Below are 18,549 nucleotides of genomic sequence, written 5' to 3'. Positions count from 1 at the left end.
GCGCCAAGAGTTCCAAATGATGACTTCGACTTAAATTTTGATCTATAAATACTGGACCCAAAATATGCCCATCTATGACACCACAACATACAACAATATGATTGGTATCCGTGGGTCTTTATTTCGTGTATTTGTCTAGGATTATTTAAAGACCAATATCGCGTATTTTGTCTATTTCAACCCTTTCTTGTAGTGAACGAACTTTCGTCAGTGCATAAAATGTTTTTCAAAAAATTGATATTCTGATTACGTCATTGTTCTGCATTTAGTTTTTGAGTTTTCCGAAATTTAAATGAAAACTGATCGCCGAGAAATACCTGTCTCTTCATATACTCTAGTAATAGAGGAAACTTTATGTGCTTCATAGAATCCTAGTATATTTGCCTTATTTTCTTTATTTCTTCCGGTATACCATTTTAGCCGTTAATAGGTTACCGTTTTCTACAAATTTCTTTGCCAGCCTTGGAAACATCTGTTTTGAAGGAGCTCGGCACTCTGGATAAAATCTAGTATGCTGACGGCGAGTTGCGGTTGCGCTTTCATTATTCAGAAAGTATACTTGAAGCATATCACTCCTTTCACGGATGCAAAATTCGCGAAAAACCATAATAACAATAATGGCTTGGACAAAAATTCAACTATCAAAGTTGTTTATTAATATGTCAAACATAAATATATTTTTATTTGTCTGTTAGGGCACTCTTTGCAATTATATAAAAAATTCCTATTTTTGCCGATTTGTCAAAAACGGGTGAATTAAATATAAAGTGTGTTACATCATTGTAATCAGAATAAGATATTCTATTAAACACATATATGATATAAAGGGTATTCCATTTAAAAATATATGATGTAGGCTTATATGTCAGAAAATTGATAGTGTTTTGGTTTATACATCACTTGGGAAAAAACTTGGGTACTAACCCTACATTTTGTTTTTTGCTTACCTTGATATCTCTAAAAACAAAAAAGTTAAAGCCAATTAAAATGTTATCAAGATAAATTGAACGCACGGTACATGCCATGCGATACGTCATCACGTAATCTGCATAAGACAAACCCATATAATAATAATACTGAAACCTACTTGCTACAAAACCGCTACCAAAGTCCATGTGATAATAAATATATCTATTGTATAAGGATTAAAGTAAATTATTTACATATTTTATTATATGTTTCACTTTGACTCATTTTAAAATAAATAGTGTTACGCTTGAACTAAACTTTTTGAAGTATAATACCAGGTAGACTGAACCCTCAATAATTTCATTTCAAATAAGTATTAACAAGTAGCTTAATAAACCAGAAAAGAAATAATATTTACAACTACAGAAGTATTCCAATATTGTGAAGTGAAATTTTTTTTTCTCCTAAATACTTAATTAACGTCTTTTCTATATTCTGAGGAAGATTTGGATCACAAATTTTTAGCATTTTTAGCTCCCTTCGAAAAACAACAAAGCACACAAGTAAAACTTTTCTTTTCATACTTAACTAATTTTATTTCTATTTTGGAACTTTCGCAATATTCTTGCACACACCCGGTATAAACTACAAAAATAAAAAACTGCCTTAGAACCAGCGACTTTCAGAGCCGAATGTTATCTCGAGCAAGATCATAGACGAAAGTTAAATTAATTACAGGGTGTGACTTAACTTACTTACCACAACAAAAGATATTTTTGTGTTTTTATGACTGACTGACACACCCTCTACAGTATCGAAAAATCGAATTTCGTTCATTTCCTAGTTTAAATTTTTTTCGGTTCGATTGAACACTATTTCAAAATTAAAAACAAATAATTTCAGAAGTATGGTCTCACCCAGTTTCAGCAAGTACTATTTTGGATTCAATTTATCTCCATGCCAATGATATTTCATTTAATAAAAAAGTCAACTTTTTTTTTTTTTGCATAAAACATAATATTCAAAAAAATGCCCCTTATAAAAGTTACGCGTCTGCACCTTGCACGTTTATTGTTTCAATTATTTTTTAAATGAAGCCTACGTTTTTCGAGAACAGAAACTGAAAGAAACAATTACAGCAACAGAAAGAAAAATTGTTATGTGTTTTTTAAAAATTTTGTTTCATCGATTTTGCGAAAATAACAATATAAGAATATGGTTTACCTCACCCGTAATTGAAGTGTCAGTTTTCTATAAGTTCAATATGAGTACGTACCAATATTTTTTGTTACTAACAGCTAACCAAAACGTCAGTAAATAATAAAATAAATCAACTGATATCGGATACAAATTTCAATAATTAGTTATAAAAAAGCAAACAGCTTTAAATTATTTTGTTCTATTTGTTGAACAACAAGAAAAAACTCATATACTCATCGTTAGATCGAGATGTCAAAACAAGGTGATCTCTATCACTTAATGCTCAAAATTTTCTTCAAGGCAATAAAAGGTAAATTAACTCTTTTAAACCCATAACACTCAATGTTTTGATCTTTAAGAATTTGCTATATTGAGTTACTACAATGTTGATGAGTATGGTTAGAGGTTAAACCTGATATACATTTAAATAGCGCTGGTACATTATTGCGAAAATAGGAGTCTAAAATGAATTACGGCCCAAAATAAATACTTGCGAAATACCAGTATCGATTTAGTAAAATTATTTCGAACTTCCATGTACTTAAAGTCAATTTACAACTATCTTTTCGTAGTTGCTGCTCGACAAGAAGGAGACGCTTATGTAGAAGTGATCATAGGAGTGCTGACGGCCATCATGCTACTACTGTTGATCGTGTTCGTCGTCATCTTAATCATAAACAAACGCCACAAGCTGCAGGGCTCACCGACGATCCTGAGAAACCCGTTCGGAATGAAAATCAACATGAAGGTTCGTAGTTGCCTGAAACATGACGCCTGTCTAAAACACACCTGTTGCAGGATCTCTTGATGAACTTCTCCACGAGTCAGCCGTCAGCGCCGAGCCGTCCTATAACGCCGATGAGTCACCACGACCCCACCATGGATCCCGTACCCATGACCTACGAGGAATATAGGTCGTCACTGGTCGGGAATTACTGCCCCCCAAATTATTCGACACTGAGGTAAGGCAAACCGGGGTTGGAAATATATCAAAATGTGTTACTGGTGGCTAGGAGCTTAATTTCGGCTAATTAAATAATAATACGACTTGTCGGTTTCTCTGTCTCAACTCGACTCGACTACAGGTTAATAAAATCATAAACAGGTTGATTTTCAAGTTGTAATGAGTGTCACGTAGGATTTAAGGTAGTGGCAGTACTACTGGTAATGTGAAAATGTCCTTAGCGTGCTACACAAAAGTTTTTGTTAATTTTTAATATGTTTTATCAATTCGATCGAACGATTTGTCGGATGCAGACTACCTCAAGTTTGGTCCCTCTATATTCCGTTTTCTAAATAAGTTTTGATAACCAACTATCAGGTGTTCTGCTAACATCGACGAACCCGACGAGGAGACGGACGAAGCGGCCCCCGAAGTGCCGCCGCTGCCTGACTCGCCGGATTTCCTCGAATCGCCGCCCAACCAGAGCAACGGGACACCTCTACACTACAGGAGTTTGCAGAGCACGCCTACGATGAGCCCGAAGTCGAAGATGATTAATCTGGGAAATTATTTTCCCAGAGCTCCCGTCGACCCGGCGGATAGAAAACGATATCACACCGCGCCGAGGGAAAAACACAGGGTGATAAATTACGCGAGCGTTTTTTTTTCTTGCCTGTTTTCTTCTCCACCGACGGCAGCCTGTTGGGCGCTTGTCGCCGTTCGTGAGCGTGATTATCAACTTTTATTTTTGTTTTTTGGATGGGCACAGGGGGTCATTAAGACTTGGCGGTTTTTTTCTCGCGTTTAAATTGATATTAAGCGACGGAAACGATTATTTTCAACAAGTTGAAGCTAAACAAGTCACTATGCGCAATTGAAAATTTATGTCGTCTAAAATAACAAAGTCACTAACTATTTACACGCTGCCCTTCGTTGTAGGCTCTACAAATAATTTATATAACCCCCATTTATATCAGTTGACTACATGACTATATGCCCGCGCTGCACGGTCTCACTTTTCGACTAACTGGCACTTCGCTGTTCCAGCGATGGGTGTCGAATATTCCACCGTTTTCTAGACAACGGCAAAGGTTTTAAACGTCAAAGAAGTTGAAAAATAAAGTTAAATATATAAACTAAAAAAAATGCAGCGAACTAAATTAGTTTAAAGTAAAATAAGTCCCTAGTATAAAAGCACAATAAATATAAGTATTAGAATTATTATCGATTGTGATTATTAATTTTTACTTTTTTATATTTACATTACACAATGTGGGGCCGAAAGGCCAGATCAGTAAAAAAAGGCAAATCCAAATATAAAACTAGCCGTTTGAGTTGGATTAAACAATATTTATTTTTTATTAATTCTACAAGACGCAAAAGTCTCGATGATGCCTCGTATAAAAATGCAATGCAAGCAATTTAATATCTCCAGTAGAACATGGTGTTTTACAGTAAGATGGGTTTAGCATTAAATTTGTTTAAAATCCAATGCGTTTTTTTCTTTGGTTCAAATTATATTATATCAAATGTATGTACACCGTGTGCCAAATAAAATGATCTGGAAACCCATAGGAGATCCGAAACAAAGGTTCGTACAAAAGTTTCTTGGACTCTCCTGAAGATTTAAAATATTATAATTTTGTTAATACGGGGTGTTCCAAAAGTGTCCCCACCGACATCAACTTCGTTATTTTAAATTTAAACACCCCATATATTTCGACATTTTTGGAATTCATTGTTAAAATACAAGAAATATGCTAAGTATGTAATTTATCTTATATTTAAATACTACGTACGTTTTGAGATATTTATTTTTATTGAGGTTCAATATAACACCCGTATAAGTTCTTGTTGAATTTAAAGCTACTCACATTATGTCACTTGTTGGCAACATTAGGTATATTTTCAATACTTCTTTTAAAGGTTAATACTCCAGATATAAGGATGAAACCTATTGCTAACAAAAAGTGTTTTCAGTTTATGATATTGGGGCGTAATAAAAAGTCAGTGATTTTTCAAAAAATAAGTCTCTCTTCCAAGTTAAACGCTAAGCTAGTTAGTAAAACGTATATATCCTTCAAGCAATAACCTAGGAAACTAGCCGGGATGTTTATCACCACATTGCAGCAGTTAGGCAAAACGTGTTAAATACTTAATTAATACATCAAACGGGCGACAAAAAACAAAGCCAAAAGAAAAAATCTATCTAGCTTGTATCTAAGACCGGCGCCGTTTGTCATAGGACTGCGGCGCTCTGAACAATAAGAACTCAGAAGCGGGATATTGGATTATTCAAAGGGACGGAAAACCCCGAAAGCTTGTTCCCCGTAATATTCCTCTTTTCTCCCGTCCAATAAATCAGCGAGCTGTTCTAATAAATTAAGTGGCATTAGCCGGGAGGAGTGAGAAATGAAATTTCAACTCTGCGAAATGTTAAGTAATGAAAAATACCGGATAATAATAAATTTCCCCCACCCCGCGCGCTCACAGGATAAAATGAGCGGCGACCTCGTTTTCGAGAGGGCGCTTTTTAAAGTGTAACTTCCCCGACATTTTCTTTGACTATAGGGTACAAGTTTAAACTCACTTTGGTTTCAATCTAGGTGTCGCCACCTATAGTCTGCTGGAATATCGTCCCCAGTATGGGCCACCCATACAACTGCAAGGAGGTCGAATTGGTTCCCATTTCGAGGTACTCGCTGAGGCCCGTCGAAAAGTTGGGCACTTGTCACGCCGGTGACGTAAGTAGTTTTTAATAATAATAATAGAATCAGTAATAATAACATAATTTATTTACGAAGATTAAAAAAACGCAGCATTCGTTGTGATAGATAAAATAAAAATCAATTATTTCAAGTATTTAAAATACTCAATGGAATGTCCATCTAGGTAGGAATTTTCTTGTCTTTAAAATTGATGATAATCATAAGAATAATAATAATAATAATAATAATTAACATCCATCATGCATCAGGCTGAGGCAATCCCGGCCTTTCTTACCACGCGCACCACATATCTCCTTCCGAAAACCTCCCCCCTACCCGCCCCACCCAACGGGGAACAGGAACCCCTGATCCGGCAAAATAGACCCATCACGTGCCTACAAACGCTGTATAAAACACTTACTACCATCATCTGCAATCAGACCTATAAACATCTAGATAGACATGCGTTACTACCTGGAGAGCAGAAAGGGTGCAGAAGAGGCAGACGATAATAGATGCAAAGAGCAATTGACCATAGATGCTATAGCCAGTGAGCAAGCTAGAAAAGTGGCAAAAAACTTATATGTAGCCTACATTGACTACAAAAAGGCATTTGATAGCTTGCCTCACTCGCTGAAGTCAGTCCAGAAATCACAAGCCTATTTATTCAACGCCTAATACTCCAGTAGAGAATGCGCCTCTTTCTGCAACGGAGTCAGGAATGGACGGAAGTGGAAGGAATACATATATAACGATGAATATTTCAAAGGGATGCGCTTTATGATACTGAATTGTACTAGCTCCACTCTCTAGAATGGTAAATAAACGTAAAGTAGGTTTCCAGATGCTACGCGCTTAGACATGCACCTTACGATGACCGTCTCAAAATACTTAGTCTGCCAACATTGTCGGCTGCAAGGGGATGTCATTCAAATATATAAGTTTGCGCCTGACCAATTTCCCTCTGACGTTCCCTTTGTGGTCTTAAGCAATGGTCTTAAGCAGTGGTCATCCATTTAAAATAATAAAGGAACAATTCGGGACTTCACATCGCCTTCAGGACTTTCAAATATTGGAACAGTTTATTCCCATATGTTGTGTGTGCGCCGAATTTTTCTATATTTAAACATCGCTTGGACTGTGTATTGCTTCACAGCAATAACTAAATATTTACTATATGTAACGGGTGATTCAATAAGAGTTTCTACATTACAATCTGAAATATTTTTGAAACGCCACTGTATTTGTTTATTATCATGTGAGATTTCTAACCTCAAAACATAAACAAAATTAGTCATGGAGCAATATACGAGTGAATAACGTGTAAAAATTGTGCAAGCCTATTCGCAACATTGACCTTCTGAGAGGACAATTTGGAATGTGGTTCAAAAATTTGAGCAAACTGGATCTGTAACTAACCTCAAAGTCCCTCAACGTGCTGGTGCAGGTCGGTCAGATCAAAATATTGCCATTGTTCGCGAAAGTGTAGCCAAGAAGATCCAAACACATCGATTTGTCATCGATCGCAGCAAGTGGGCCTTACGTAATCAACCACCAACAACAACCAATTTTAACAAAAGACTTGCATCTACACCCATATAGAGTCCAAATAACTCAGGAGTTGAGACCTCGAGATCATCAACAGCGCCGCGTATTTGCAGAATGGATACGAGAACAAGGGGTTCATTTTTCAACGAAAATCATCTTTAGCGATGAGGCACATTTTCACGTTGGTGGGTTTGTAAACAAACACAATGCTCGTATTTGGGGATTAGAAAATCCAAGAGAGATTGTTCAAAAAGCAATGCATCCTCAAAAAGTGACTGTTTGGTGCGCATTTTGGTGCGGAGGAATAATTGGCCCTTTTTTTCGAGGATAATGCGGAGAACGCTGTTACGGTTAATGGTGTTCGCTATCGAAACATGATATCTGATTTTTTCTGGGAGCAGTCGGAAGGTATGGACATTGAAGATTTGTGGTTTCCAACAGGATATAGCCACTTGTCAGACATCCAGAGAAACGATGCAATTGCTGGGGGGCAAGTTTCATGGTCGGATTATCTCACGTAACAGCGATATCAATTGGCAGCCGCGATCATGTGTCTTACTCCCCTAGATTTTTTGTTTGGGGGTATTTAAAAAGCAGAGTGTATAGAAATAAGCCAAAAACTATTCCAGACCTGAAACAGGATATTCGACGCGAAATAGAACCTGAATTGTGTCAAAAAGTGATGAATGACGTCATCTTTCATACCTAATTGTAATACACTACACTGGCAAATAAAAATGTTTGTATATTTTTATATTCTTCCGAGTTTTTTTATGATTTTAATGTGGAAACCCTTATTGAATCACCCTTTATAACATTCTCATGCTACTATCAATGTGCATAATAGGTTCTCCTCTGCACTTTATTCTTTGTAATAATAATAATAACAATAAAAATAATATAAGTATATTTTTTTCTCAGATTTGATAGTCGAAAGGACAAATAGGTGTTTGGTGTTTTAGTCTAAATCCCCGTGAAATTGCCAAATTCAACAAACCACCGCCCATGCGGTGGTTTGTTGAATGCGGTCAAAATATCTAGTCAAGACGTCTCCGCAATTTGAATAATTACAAAGTTTGAACTCGCGTCCATTTTCTATGTGACGAAAGACAATGTCCCGACCGTCTCCCGAGTTTATTAAGTCGAGTCCGGGACGCCGCACCGCTCGGGACATAAACTAAAACTTGCCGCCACCGACGTCGCGGGCCCCAAATAAATAATCAAATAAAGTAGCCGCCTTTCCGAACTACATAATCAAAATAAAGGCTATTATTCCCCCGGCGGTCCGGATTCCTCCAAACTCGGTAATAAGCGTCACAATAACTTTGGGGGGAAACTCCTTCGGAGCGAAAATATCAACCCGAGTCCGGGATTGCGGCCGGGCCGTGTAGTAAAATCGATATAAACTGCCAAGAATGTTGTATATTGTTAGGAAAGTTAAGGGGTCCAGTGAGTTTTCGGCTATCCGCACGACAAGGAATGCATAATCTGTTAAATTCGTTGTTTCGGATGACGTAGCATTAACGGGTTACAGTTCGGGATCGCGAGGATAGGTGAGGAAGTGCTGAAAAGCTTACAAGGTTCGTTCCTGCTAAATCCCTTCTCGAGCCTTTGTTCCATCTTTGCCTCCAGTTTTCCAAATTTTCGCAAGAGATGGGTGTCGAGGCCCGAAAAGTTGTGTTACCCTGATCAGGAAGAAGAAGAATCTTTTGACTCTTATATTTGGTTAGTTTTGTTTAGCTTCTTAATCTCCCGCTGGAAATACTTCATTTAAACAGCATGTGCATTACGAGGGGCAATATGTGAAGTAAACCATCAGCTCCTATTTGCCAAAATAGAACTCCATCTCAATCACATAATATCAACAAGATTAATAGAAAGAAACATAGATGAAATTTTCCAAGGAACCCAGGCGTTCATGACTACATCAATAGAAAATACAACACTCAAAGAATTATTTTAAGGTTGCAAGCAACTGCAAGATAAGATTTCACCACCGGAAGGGCATACATACAGAAGAGGAGAAAAAGGAACTAACATACCTGAACAAGGCAATAAAGCAAGGAGCAAAAAGAAACAAACAACAATTTTTCTGTGATATATGCAAATAAATCAGGGGACACTGTCTAAGTAACCAACCAGGAGACCTCTTCAAAAGAATAAAATTGGGCAATCGAAGATCAAAAAGGAACTCTGAGAAAAAACCAGGAGATCATATTACGAAGAATTATACAGGACAGCGCAAAATATAACCATGTCGACCACCACGAAAGTTCAGCGAAAGAACCGGTCATCCTTAAAAGTGACGTCGAATTGACCATAAACAAATTAAAATACCATGAAGCACCAGGTTCTGACCTAATGACGGCAGAAATAATGAACGTGGATTAAAAACACTTTCTCTGATCTGTAATAAAATATGGTCACACTTCACAAGAAAGGAAGCATACATAAGTACAGCAACTATCGTACAATTTCTCTCCTCTTACATGCTAGTAAAGTAATGTTGCAAATTATAAATGAAAGACTGAAAGCTTTTCTAGAAGGAGAAATTCCAGCAGAACAAGAAGCTTTCGCCGTGCCAGTGGCACTCGTGAACATCTGAATATGCGCCAAGTCATAGAGAAAGCAAGGGAATTCAATTTGTTTCGTAGACAATAAAAAAGCTTTCGATATGGCGTCACCTGTGCAAAAATCTTAAAGGAAGTGAGGGTAAAGCAACAAATTACTTCACTTATCATCCAGTTGTATCAGCACACTACAGGATCAGTTTCAAAGGAATTTTACCTTAAATAAGGAGTTTGCCGGGGGTGTATATTGACTCCTCAACTATTTAACATGTTCGGTGAATATGTCATGAGAACGTCGCTAGAAACATGAGAAGAAGACATTTCAATAAATGGCCAAAAAATAATGTACGCTTTGCAGATGATACTGCACTACTCGGTAACAGTCAAGAAGAGTTAATCAATTTAGTAAATACGGTAGAAAACGAAAGCAATCAGCTAAACCATATTAATCGCTTTGAAGTCGTGAACTCAAACGTATACCTCAAATCACAATTGACAAATACATCCACATTGGAAGAAAAAGTGAAGCGTAGGTGCAACATGACGGCTGTTGGGAGACCGGCTAGTCAACGGTCTGGTTCACTCAATATTGACGTATGGCTGCGAATTGTGAACTCTCAGACAGGCGGAACGTAGGAAGATCGATGCTACCAAGGTGTTTTGTTCTAGACGTATGCTCCGAATCCCACTGACTATTGGAAAGGAACTTAATATTGCCAACAAGCTTTTTAGTAAAATGCGACTAAAACAACTAAAATATATTGGGAAAAATCCGGACCATATGGGAAGGCTCATAATTCTGAGCAAGGTGGAGGGACGTACACCACGTGGCCGCTCTTGGACTCGATCGATAGACCAGATTACGACTAGCTGTAGCACGATGTCATCGAGATGACAAAAGACAGGAGCGCGTGGAGAAAAAATCATCCATGATGTTACGCTGACCACCACACTCCCTAATGGGGATCAGGACTGAAGAGATAGAGAATGTCAAGAGTCATTCTATAAAGCAAACTAAAACTTAATACGCATCAGCATCTTGAAGCGCCTAATATTAATAACTACAGGGCTGCGCTTAGTTTTGTCATTGCATTACATTCTATTTATTTGATGATAAGGACTACCATGAATGTTTGAAATCGCTTCAAATAATCTGCAGCTGCGTGCGATCCACTTTTTAAACGATCACCACTACTTTAGATCATATGATAATGTTATTTGCATTAACGTTTTCGCCATTATTGATTAATTGGAGGTCACCTTTTACAGATATCGCTTTATGAAACGGAGGATCTGGATGACGCAACATCAGGGGTTTCCCGACTGGTAGCAGTGAGAACTTCCAATCCAGAGAGGCTTAAAGGGGACTCTATCGAAGGTTTAAGAGAAGCTAGCTTCCTAGCAGGTTTGAACGATACCAACATATGTAAAGTCCTGGGGGTTTGTACGACAGAACAGCCTCCATGGACAGTGATAGAGTACGGAGAGATGGGGGACCTTTGCCAGTACCTGCAGTTCCTGGTAAACAGGAACGGGAGTATCAGACCTGCGGAGGGCCATCCTATCAGGTAAAGAGGGTTATCAAATGTTTGCTATGAATCTCGTTATAATATGACCAAAAATGTAGTGCATTGATTGGTTTGAAGTATTTTACAGTACCTTAACCGCAGACATTCGCAGGACCGTGGTAAAACCCATCCCAACAGATGTTTATTCCGCATTAAGTAGGTCTTGCCTGAGATGGACCGTAACGAATATTTGTACAAACTTGAAATTTTTATTTGAAACGTAAATGCACCGTTTTAAATTTCATTAAACATTGATGCTGAGGGGTATTTTTATTTTTTTATTTTAACATCGGGTGAGGGGAGGCTGTATTCACTGAATAGTTTTGGTTAGGGTAAGGGTTAGTACCTGTACTCTATTTATCTTACAGGTAAGTTTGAAAATAATCATTTTTGTCTTGTGTGCCTGTCGACTAACAACAGTCTTCTTATACTTTTGCGTCTTCTACATAGTTCTTCGATTTGTAAACAGCAACAGTCTTTTTGAAGACTGTATATTATATTCGCGGTAGATAAAGGTACGTCATAAGAATATAGATCAATATTTATTTGAATCTTACAATTAAACATTTTTTGAAAGTTCGTGTTTTTTAACACTTTAAAATGTGGAGATCGTGGAATGAAGCAGATGTTCTCCTGTTTGCAGAAGACATGGAAAACAACGCAAAATTCGAAAACGAAGTGGAGGTTGTTGCGGTCTTCAGATACTGTTGTGCGGTTCGTGAAAACACATAATAAAATCTCTTGGAATTCTGGCGCAAAATAAACACGTATATTTGAGAAACCAAGGATACACTTGAGAGGAGTAGTATTGGAAACCAAACGCTGCCCCACGACAAACAATCAAAACAAAAATAAACACTCCTTGAGTCGGATTCAAAAACGATGAGCCGACCTCGTAACTCCATACTACCTGTCCGTTTCCAGCGCTACCGTTTTAACCCCCACCCCCACCCCCCTCGCACAGTTCCAGGAACTTACATCGACTATTGCGGGCGCACTACAAGGTGGTAGTCGAACCTAATGACAATTTAGAGGACGAACTACCTCAGCAAATAAAAAAAACGGATTCATTTGCCTTCACATGTAATGTTTTAGAAGAAATTCGGAAGGGGAAGTAGGAGCAACAATAAAAACAAGTGACATGACCAAAGTTTCGAAGTCAACTGTAAGAAACATTGTTGCAAATGGGACAGTCAAGAGGAAACTGAAAGAAGATGGTGGAACTTCACAAGTTTTAAAAGAGCAACACGCAGATCTAATTAGACGTATAATCTATGACCCTTATAAAGTGAATTGTGTTTTAATTCTAGAGGAACTGCATAAAAAAGTGCTGACAGATTTAAACATTAGTTTTGCCAAAGAAATTTTTAGTTCCGCGGAAATATTAGAGGACTGGTTTGAAAATAAACTTTTGTCAAGGTTATCGCCAAATACTGTTGTGTTGGATAATGCCTCGTATCATTCAGCTCAAATTAGAAAAATTCCGAATACTTCTTCCAATAAAGAAGAAATTAAAGAATTTCTGTACGAAAATGATTTATATTTTTAAGAGAGCTACACGAAAAAACAACTTCAGGAATTATTAAAAATAAAATATTTTAATAAAGACTACAAAATCGATTCGATAGCACAACAAAACGGACATAACATCTTGAGATTAAATCATTATCATTGTATATTTGCCAAATTGAGATGATTTGGTCTGAGTTGATAGCTCATATAAGAAGAAATGACACTGCACCAAAATTTAGTGATGGTACCATAAACATACTTCGGCGTAATTAGTTTCAGAATTGATCATTGAACTAGGTGACGACAGTAGCGATAGTGACGATTTTTTAAGTGACTGAAACTTTATTATTATTATATTTAATATTTTGTATATTAATAATCATACTATGTAGAAAAGTAATTAAATATATAGTAACAAATTGTTATTTTGTACAATTTTTTTATGTACAACATTGAAAACATTCTTATATGCCGCTTGTCAGTGTAGTTAGATAAATTCCTAGGACGGTCCTGGAATGGTTACGGCTAAGGGTCTTCTCGTCAGGGTGTTCTATAAGGGGTTGCGAGTTTGGAGTAATAAAGAGTAGGCAAAGTTAATCGCGGGGTCGGTTGTAAAAGCACTATATTTCCGGTCGAAGTATAATTCATCTTGAATACCATGACGTATTTGTTGAGGTTGAGTTTCAGGTGAGGAAGGGAAGTATACTCTTATGAAATGTTCGATGTCTATTAACTTTTTGCGTTGATATAAGGACATTCATAAGCAGAAAGTAAAAATTTAAGTCTCCGGTTATTACCGTTTCATGCCAAAAGCGTGTCTACTATGGCGACGAAATCACAGATACATTTCACGCTTTTCGTTAAAAAGCAGTTTGTTATAGGCAATCGTTTAATTAATCTCTTTTACTAATTAATAGACTAAATGCGATACAATGCTCCATCCTCTAAAGTAAATTTCGCACGTCAATCTATCGAACCAAGACCGCTTTTTGCATACCTCGCGTTTTTCACCAATTAATAGTATCAATGTCCATCGTATAGTAGTTTTTGCTTTGCCTATCGTTTTCGCGGAATTCAATTTAAAACTACCATCTATCCCCACCGCCGGCGTTCCCATTTGAAGCTGCCATTTATCTTTGTTCCATTCGCCGCGGATCCATAGATTCCCCGTGAACTAGATTCAGCGATTTCGAATCGTTGTTGTCTTTGGCTCCCGATCCGATTTTCTTCACAGACCAGATAATAACCCAATTAAACGTCATTGTCGTGGACGGCTTTTGTTTGTCGCCGATATATCGGGCGGTCTATTGAACGGTAATGACGTTTTTGAACTTGGCCGATCGTCTAAATTAATTTTAAAATGGAATTCGATCACTTCCGGCCGCTAACCACGCTCCCTTTTGCGGTCGCTTTTGATGTTTGCGCGACGCGAAATTGAAGTACCCTTTTGTTGTCGCGACATCTTACCTGTACGTTCCCGTTTTCGCGATGGATTAAGCTTTTTCGAATCGGAAACGCTTTTAGCGTCAATATATGTATTGAAATAGCAATTCACAACTTTAAAATCGTGACTCTATAAACAGTGAACTTCATCTATCGAACTGAAATTCTTTGTATGAAATAAATTTTAGGTAGTTAGTTAGACGCAGGGGATTGCTTTCTTTGTCACACACTAATTGCACAAATATCAGATTGTTTAGGTAGGTTAGTGCCCTTTTTTACCCGTTTGAAGTTTTCGAGGGTCATCATTCATTCATTTCTTGGCGGGTACTTTATGAACTAATTTGATTTGTTTATAGTACTGTAGTACCAGTGTTATTTCAAAAATGAATTAAAATACCAATGTAATTTTGATTTCTTTTAAAAAGCAAACATTTTGTATTTATGTTTTGTATTTTCCTTTCAAATTTCTCTGTCGGTTTATGTCAAATAACCCACATTTTACCCCAAATATATGGGTAACTGGCACAATACATTTTGTTGTCAAATACATACAAGAGATGGTGTCCGAACTTAGAACTTTTTAGAAAAACCGGCAAAGAAATCTTTCCGGTTTTTACTAGATAAAAAAAAACATGATAATATAAATTTTTAAATTTATTTATAATTTATATTATAGAAGTCATTAAAAAAACTGTTTTATGATGTCTGATAACTTTTGTTAAACGATGTACACCGTGTGCCAAATAAAACGATCCACTATACGATCTGGAAATCCGTAGGAGATACGAAAAAAAGTTTCATAAAAAAGTTTCTTGGACTAGTCAGAAGATTTAAAATATTTTAATTTTGGTGATACAGGGTGTCCCAAAAGTGCCCCCCCCCCCCCCGACAACAACAACCTTTGTTAAAATAAACGTCACTTTCTTAAAAGATTCCTATTCAAATTTCGCATAGTTTAGGCAGAAATTTAAGTTTTTCATATTTTGATTGCCCCATATAAAATTGTGTTGTGAAGCTACTGATACAGACAGATGCGCTTTAGCTTATACAGCCTGTCCCAAATAGGTGAGGCCGTTTTGGCGAATTTAATTAACAAAATCTTAAGATTTTCCAATGGAACACACTATATTTTTATTCAGATATCAATTCTAGAATAAAAAATAAGTAGAACACTTTTGAGATACCCTGTATAAACAAAATTATAATATTTTAAATCTTCAGGATGCGCCAACAACAAAACGGAAAAAGATGCTCTTTAAGCCCCTCTTGGTCCCCGCTACTTTGCCATTTTTGTTTTATTATATATTAATATAGCTATATATTTGTTCGTCGCACTTATTGTCAAAAATCTGATTTTGAACTTGATGCGATCATTTAATTGAACCGAGAATCATCGTTAATGCATTTTCTATAACGTTCTCAATAAGCCTCTATTACAGTTCAAGGACAAAACAACCAAAAACAAAAAAATAACAACAAACAGACAAAAGCACATGTGACAAAATTCAAAATGGCACTAATCGTTAAAACGGCCCCAAGTACCGCTTCGCGGAAGGTATCCCAAAAAAATCCACTCTGATTGTCTAAGTTTCTCATATATTTTGGATGGTATGTGAAATGACATACGCTACCACAACTTGATTTGGCTCGCAAACCTAAGAATATATTTACTTTGAAAAATTAAAATGTTATCTGAGTCGTTTCAAATGTTTATGAATTAATCTAAAATAATATTTATATTTACATTAAAAAGTTTCTCGAATATACCCGTTCATTTTTCTTTTCCTTTAAAGTTTTCTTACTAATTTTCCGGTTATCGCTGATTCCGCATTAACCAATACCCAATATTAGACTACTTTTTGGAGGAAATCACCAGTCACTTAATAAAAGTTGCGTAACAAGATCGCACCAACAGATACGAAACAAATCAAAACTTCGAGCTCCGCACGTCGGCAAAGTTATATTTCTCAATTTTCTCAGCCGGTTCCTGTCAAAACAAACCGATTTCGCGGCACCGCCGAAATAAGAAGGAAACTCGCTGCTCCGTTGTCTATAATTCTGTCAATTATGTTGTGGGGATTTCCCCGGAAAACTCAATAATGTTCGCTCGGACCGCAGTGTCCTAATAAACGACGCCATCATTGCCGTCCCTTTTTCCCGAGGGCTACCACTTTTAATTAATATATAAGGCTTTTCGGACGTGCCTCCTGACATACATTATTACTTATGGTTATCATTGTTTACTTTATATTTTGATTGACGGTTTCACGTTGTGACCCAGTTTTGTAGTACAACTGAATTTATTTTGTTTAATACTTTGCATGCTGATTGGATTTACAAAAGTTCCTCGCAAACCAGGGCAGCCTAAAAATTTTTATCGCTAACTATCAGTTATTATTAATAAACAATTAGTTCTTGAAATATTAACGTATTAGCGTATCGTAGAGGTAATTAGTTATTTACGTGACATTAATGCAAAGAATTCGAAGTAGTTATAGTACCCACTTTTTACGTCCTCAGCCGATGTCCCCGGAAGAAAGACGCTGTTTATATTTAAAAAAAAAAATGAAAAAGACATAAAAAAAACATAGATGAAACTTGCCATGTCATTAAAAAATAACAAAATTCAAACGTTCGATAAATTTTCGGTACTGTTGATAATTTCACTTCTTTACAGCGCAGGGAGTCTGGTGTACATGGCGACCCAAATCGCTTCGGGGATGAAATACTTGGAGTCCAAACACGTCGTCCACAAAGACCTAGCGGCAAGGTAAGAATTTTAGGTTATTTAATCGTTATCCCGACTCGACGTACAAGCGCTTATCCCCAGATTCTTTTACGGACGTCCCGGGAAAGGGGAACAATATCAGTAAAGTTTTCGTAATAATCTACATGTTTGGGTAATTCTTAATTTAAAATTTTAAGCGCGTAACGATCCTTTTCCAAATACTTATGATTTTCTGGAAGTAATATACACTGAGGTTGGGATTTCATTAATTTTATCAGTTTAAAACAGTCCTTATTAATAATTTAACGTTTTTATTATTCCTTTAATGTTTTTTAAACTTTTTTTTAAACGCTAACTTTTTTGGATATTTATATTTCGATATTTTTTTTTTTAGAAATTGTCTCGTTGGGCGTGGATATGTCGTAAAAATCGCCGACATGGCGATGTGTAAGTTGCAATACAGGAAAGACTACGCCGAAATAGGAGGACGACCTCCAGCACCCATCAGGTGGCTTCCATGGGAGAGTATACTGCTTGTAAGTAAAAAAATAACCATTTATATATATATATATATATATATATATATATATATATATATATATATATATATATATATATATATATATATATATATATATATATATATATATATATATATATATATATATATATATATATATATATATATATATATATATATATATATATATATATATATATATATATATATATATATATATATATATATATATATATATATATATATATATATATATATATATATATATATATATATATATATATACTATATATATATATGTATATATATATATATATATATATGTATATATATATATATATATATATATATATATATATATATATATATATATATATATATATATATATATATATATATATATATATATATATATATATATATATATATATATATATATATATATATATATATATATATATATATATATATATGTATATATATATATATATATATATATATATATATATATATATATATATATATATATATATATATATATATATATATATATATATATAAAATGTGCCCCATTCCTAACCAAACGGCAGTGACGGATCCGGGGTAACAAAATCTACCAAAGTACAAAAATAATGAAACTCTACAAATTTTGATTTCACCTCCTTTAAGTGGGAGTTTTACAAAACTAATAAAATATTCTCCGAAATCTTACTTACTTTCTATTTCTTTAATGTACAAATTAATTTACTAATATTATACATGTCAGAAATTGCAAAATAAATAAAAATAGAAATGGGAACAGGGGTTGATGGCCAACGAGGCGATATAGGGTTAGACTTCTCGGACATATTAAAAGAATACACAACAATGACTTAACCACAAATTGATGATCTAATCACT

General features: G+C 35.6%; 1 protein-coding gene across 1 annotated transcript in view; it reads left to right on the top strand.

Moving 5' to 3' along the window:
- The window catches only part of LOC132707058 (discoidin domain-containing receptor tyrosine kinase B-like), a 210,254-nt gene that overhangs the window by 188,625 nt on the left and 3,080 nt on the right, over positions 1 to 18,549 (top strand). The window contains exons 10-16 of the mRNA XM_060678712.1: positions 2,682 to 2,857; positions 2,908 to 3,071; positions 3,431 to 3,692; positions 5,659 to 5,796; positions 11,148 to 11,446; positions 17,079 to 17,171; positions 17,524 to 17,665. Coding sequence (XP_060534695.1) covers positions 2,682 to 2,857; positions 2,908 to 3,071; positions 3,431 to 3,692; positions 5,659 to 5,796; positions 11,148 to 11,446; positions 17,079 to 17,171; positions 17,524 to 17,665 — 1,274 coding nt within the window. The remainder of the gene's footprint in view (positions 1 to 2,681; positions 2,858 to 2,907; positions 3,072 to 3,430; positions 3,693 to 5,658; positions 5,797 to 11,147; positions 11,447 to 17,078; positions 17,172 to 17,523; positions 17,666 to 18,549) is intronic.

The sequence above is a fragment of the Cylas formicarius genome, unplaced genomic scaffold (genome assembly GCF_029955315.1).
Source record: "Cylas formicarius isolate icCylForm1 unplaced genomic scaffold, icCylForm1.1 PGA_scaffold_9__14_contigs__length_23061073, whole genome shotgun sequence".
Classification (NCBI taxonomy): domain Eukaryota; kingdom Metazoa; phylum Arthropoda; class Insecta; order Coleoptera; family Brentidae; genus Cylas; species Cylas formicarius.
Note: the sequence above shows the minus strand (reverse complement) of the source record. Positions and strands in the feature narration are given on the sequence as shown.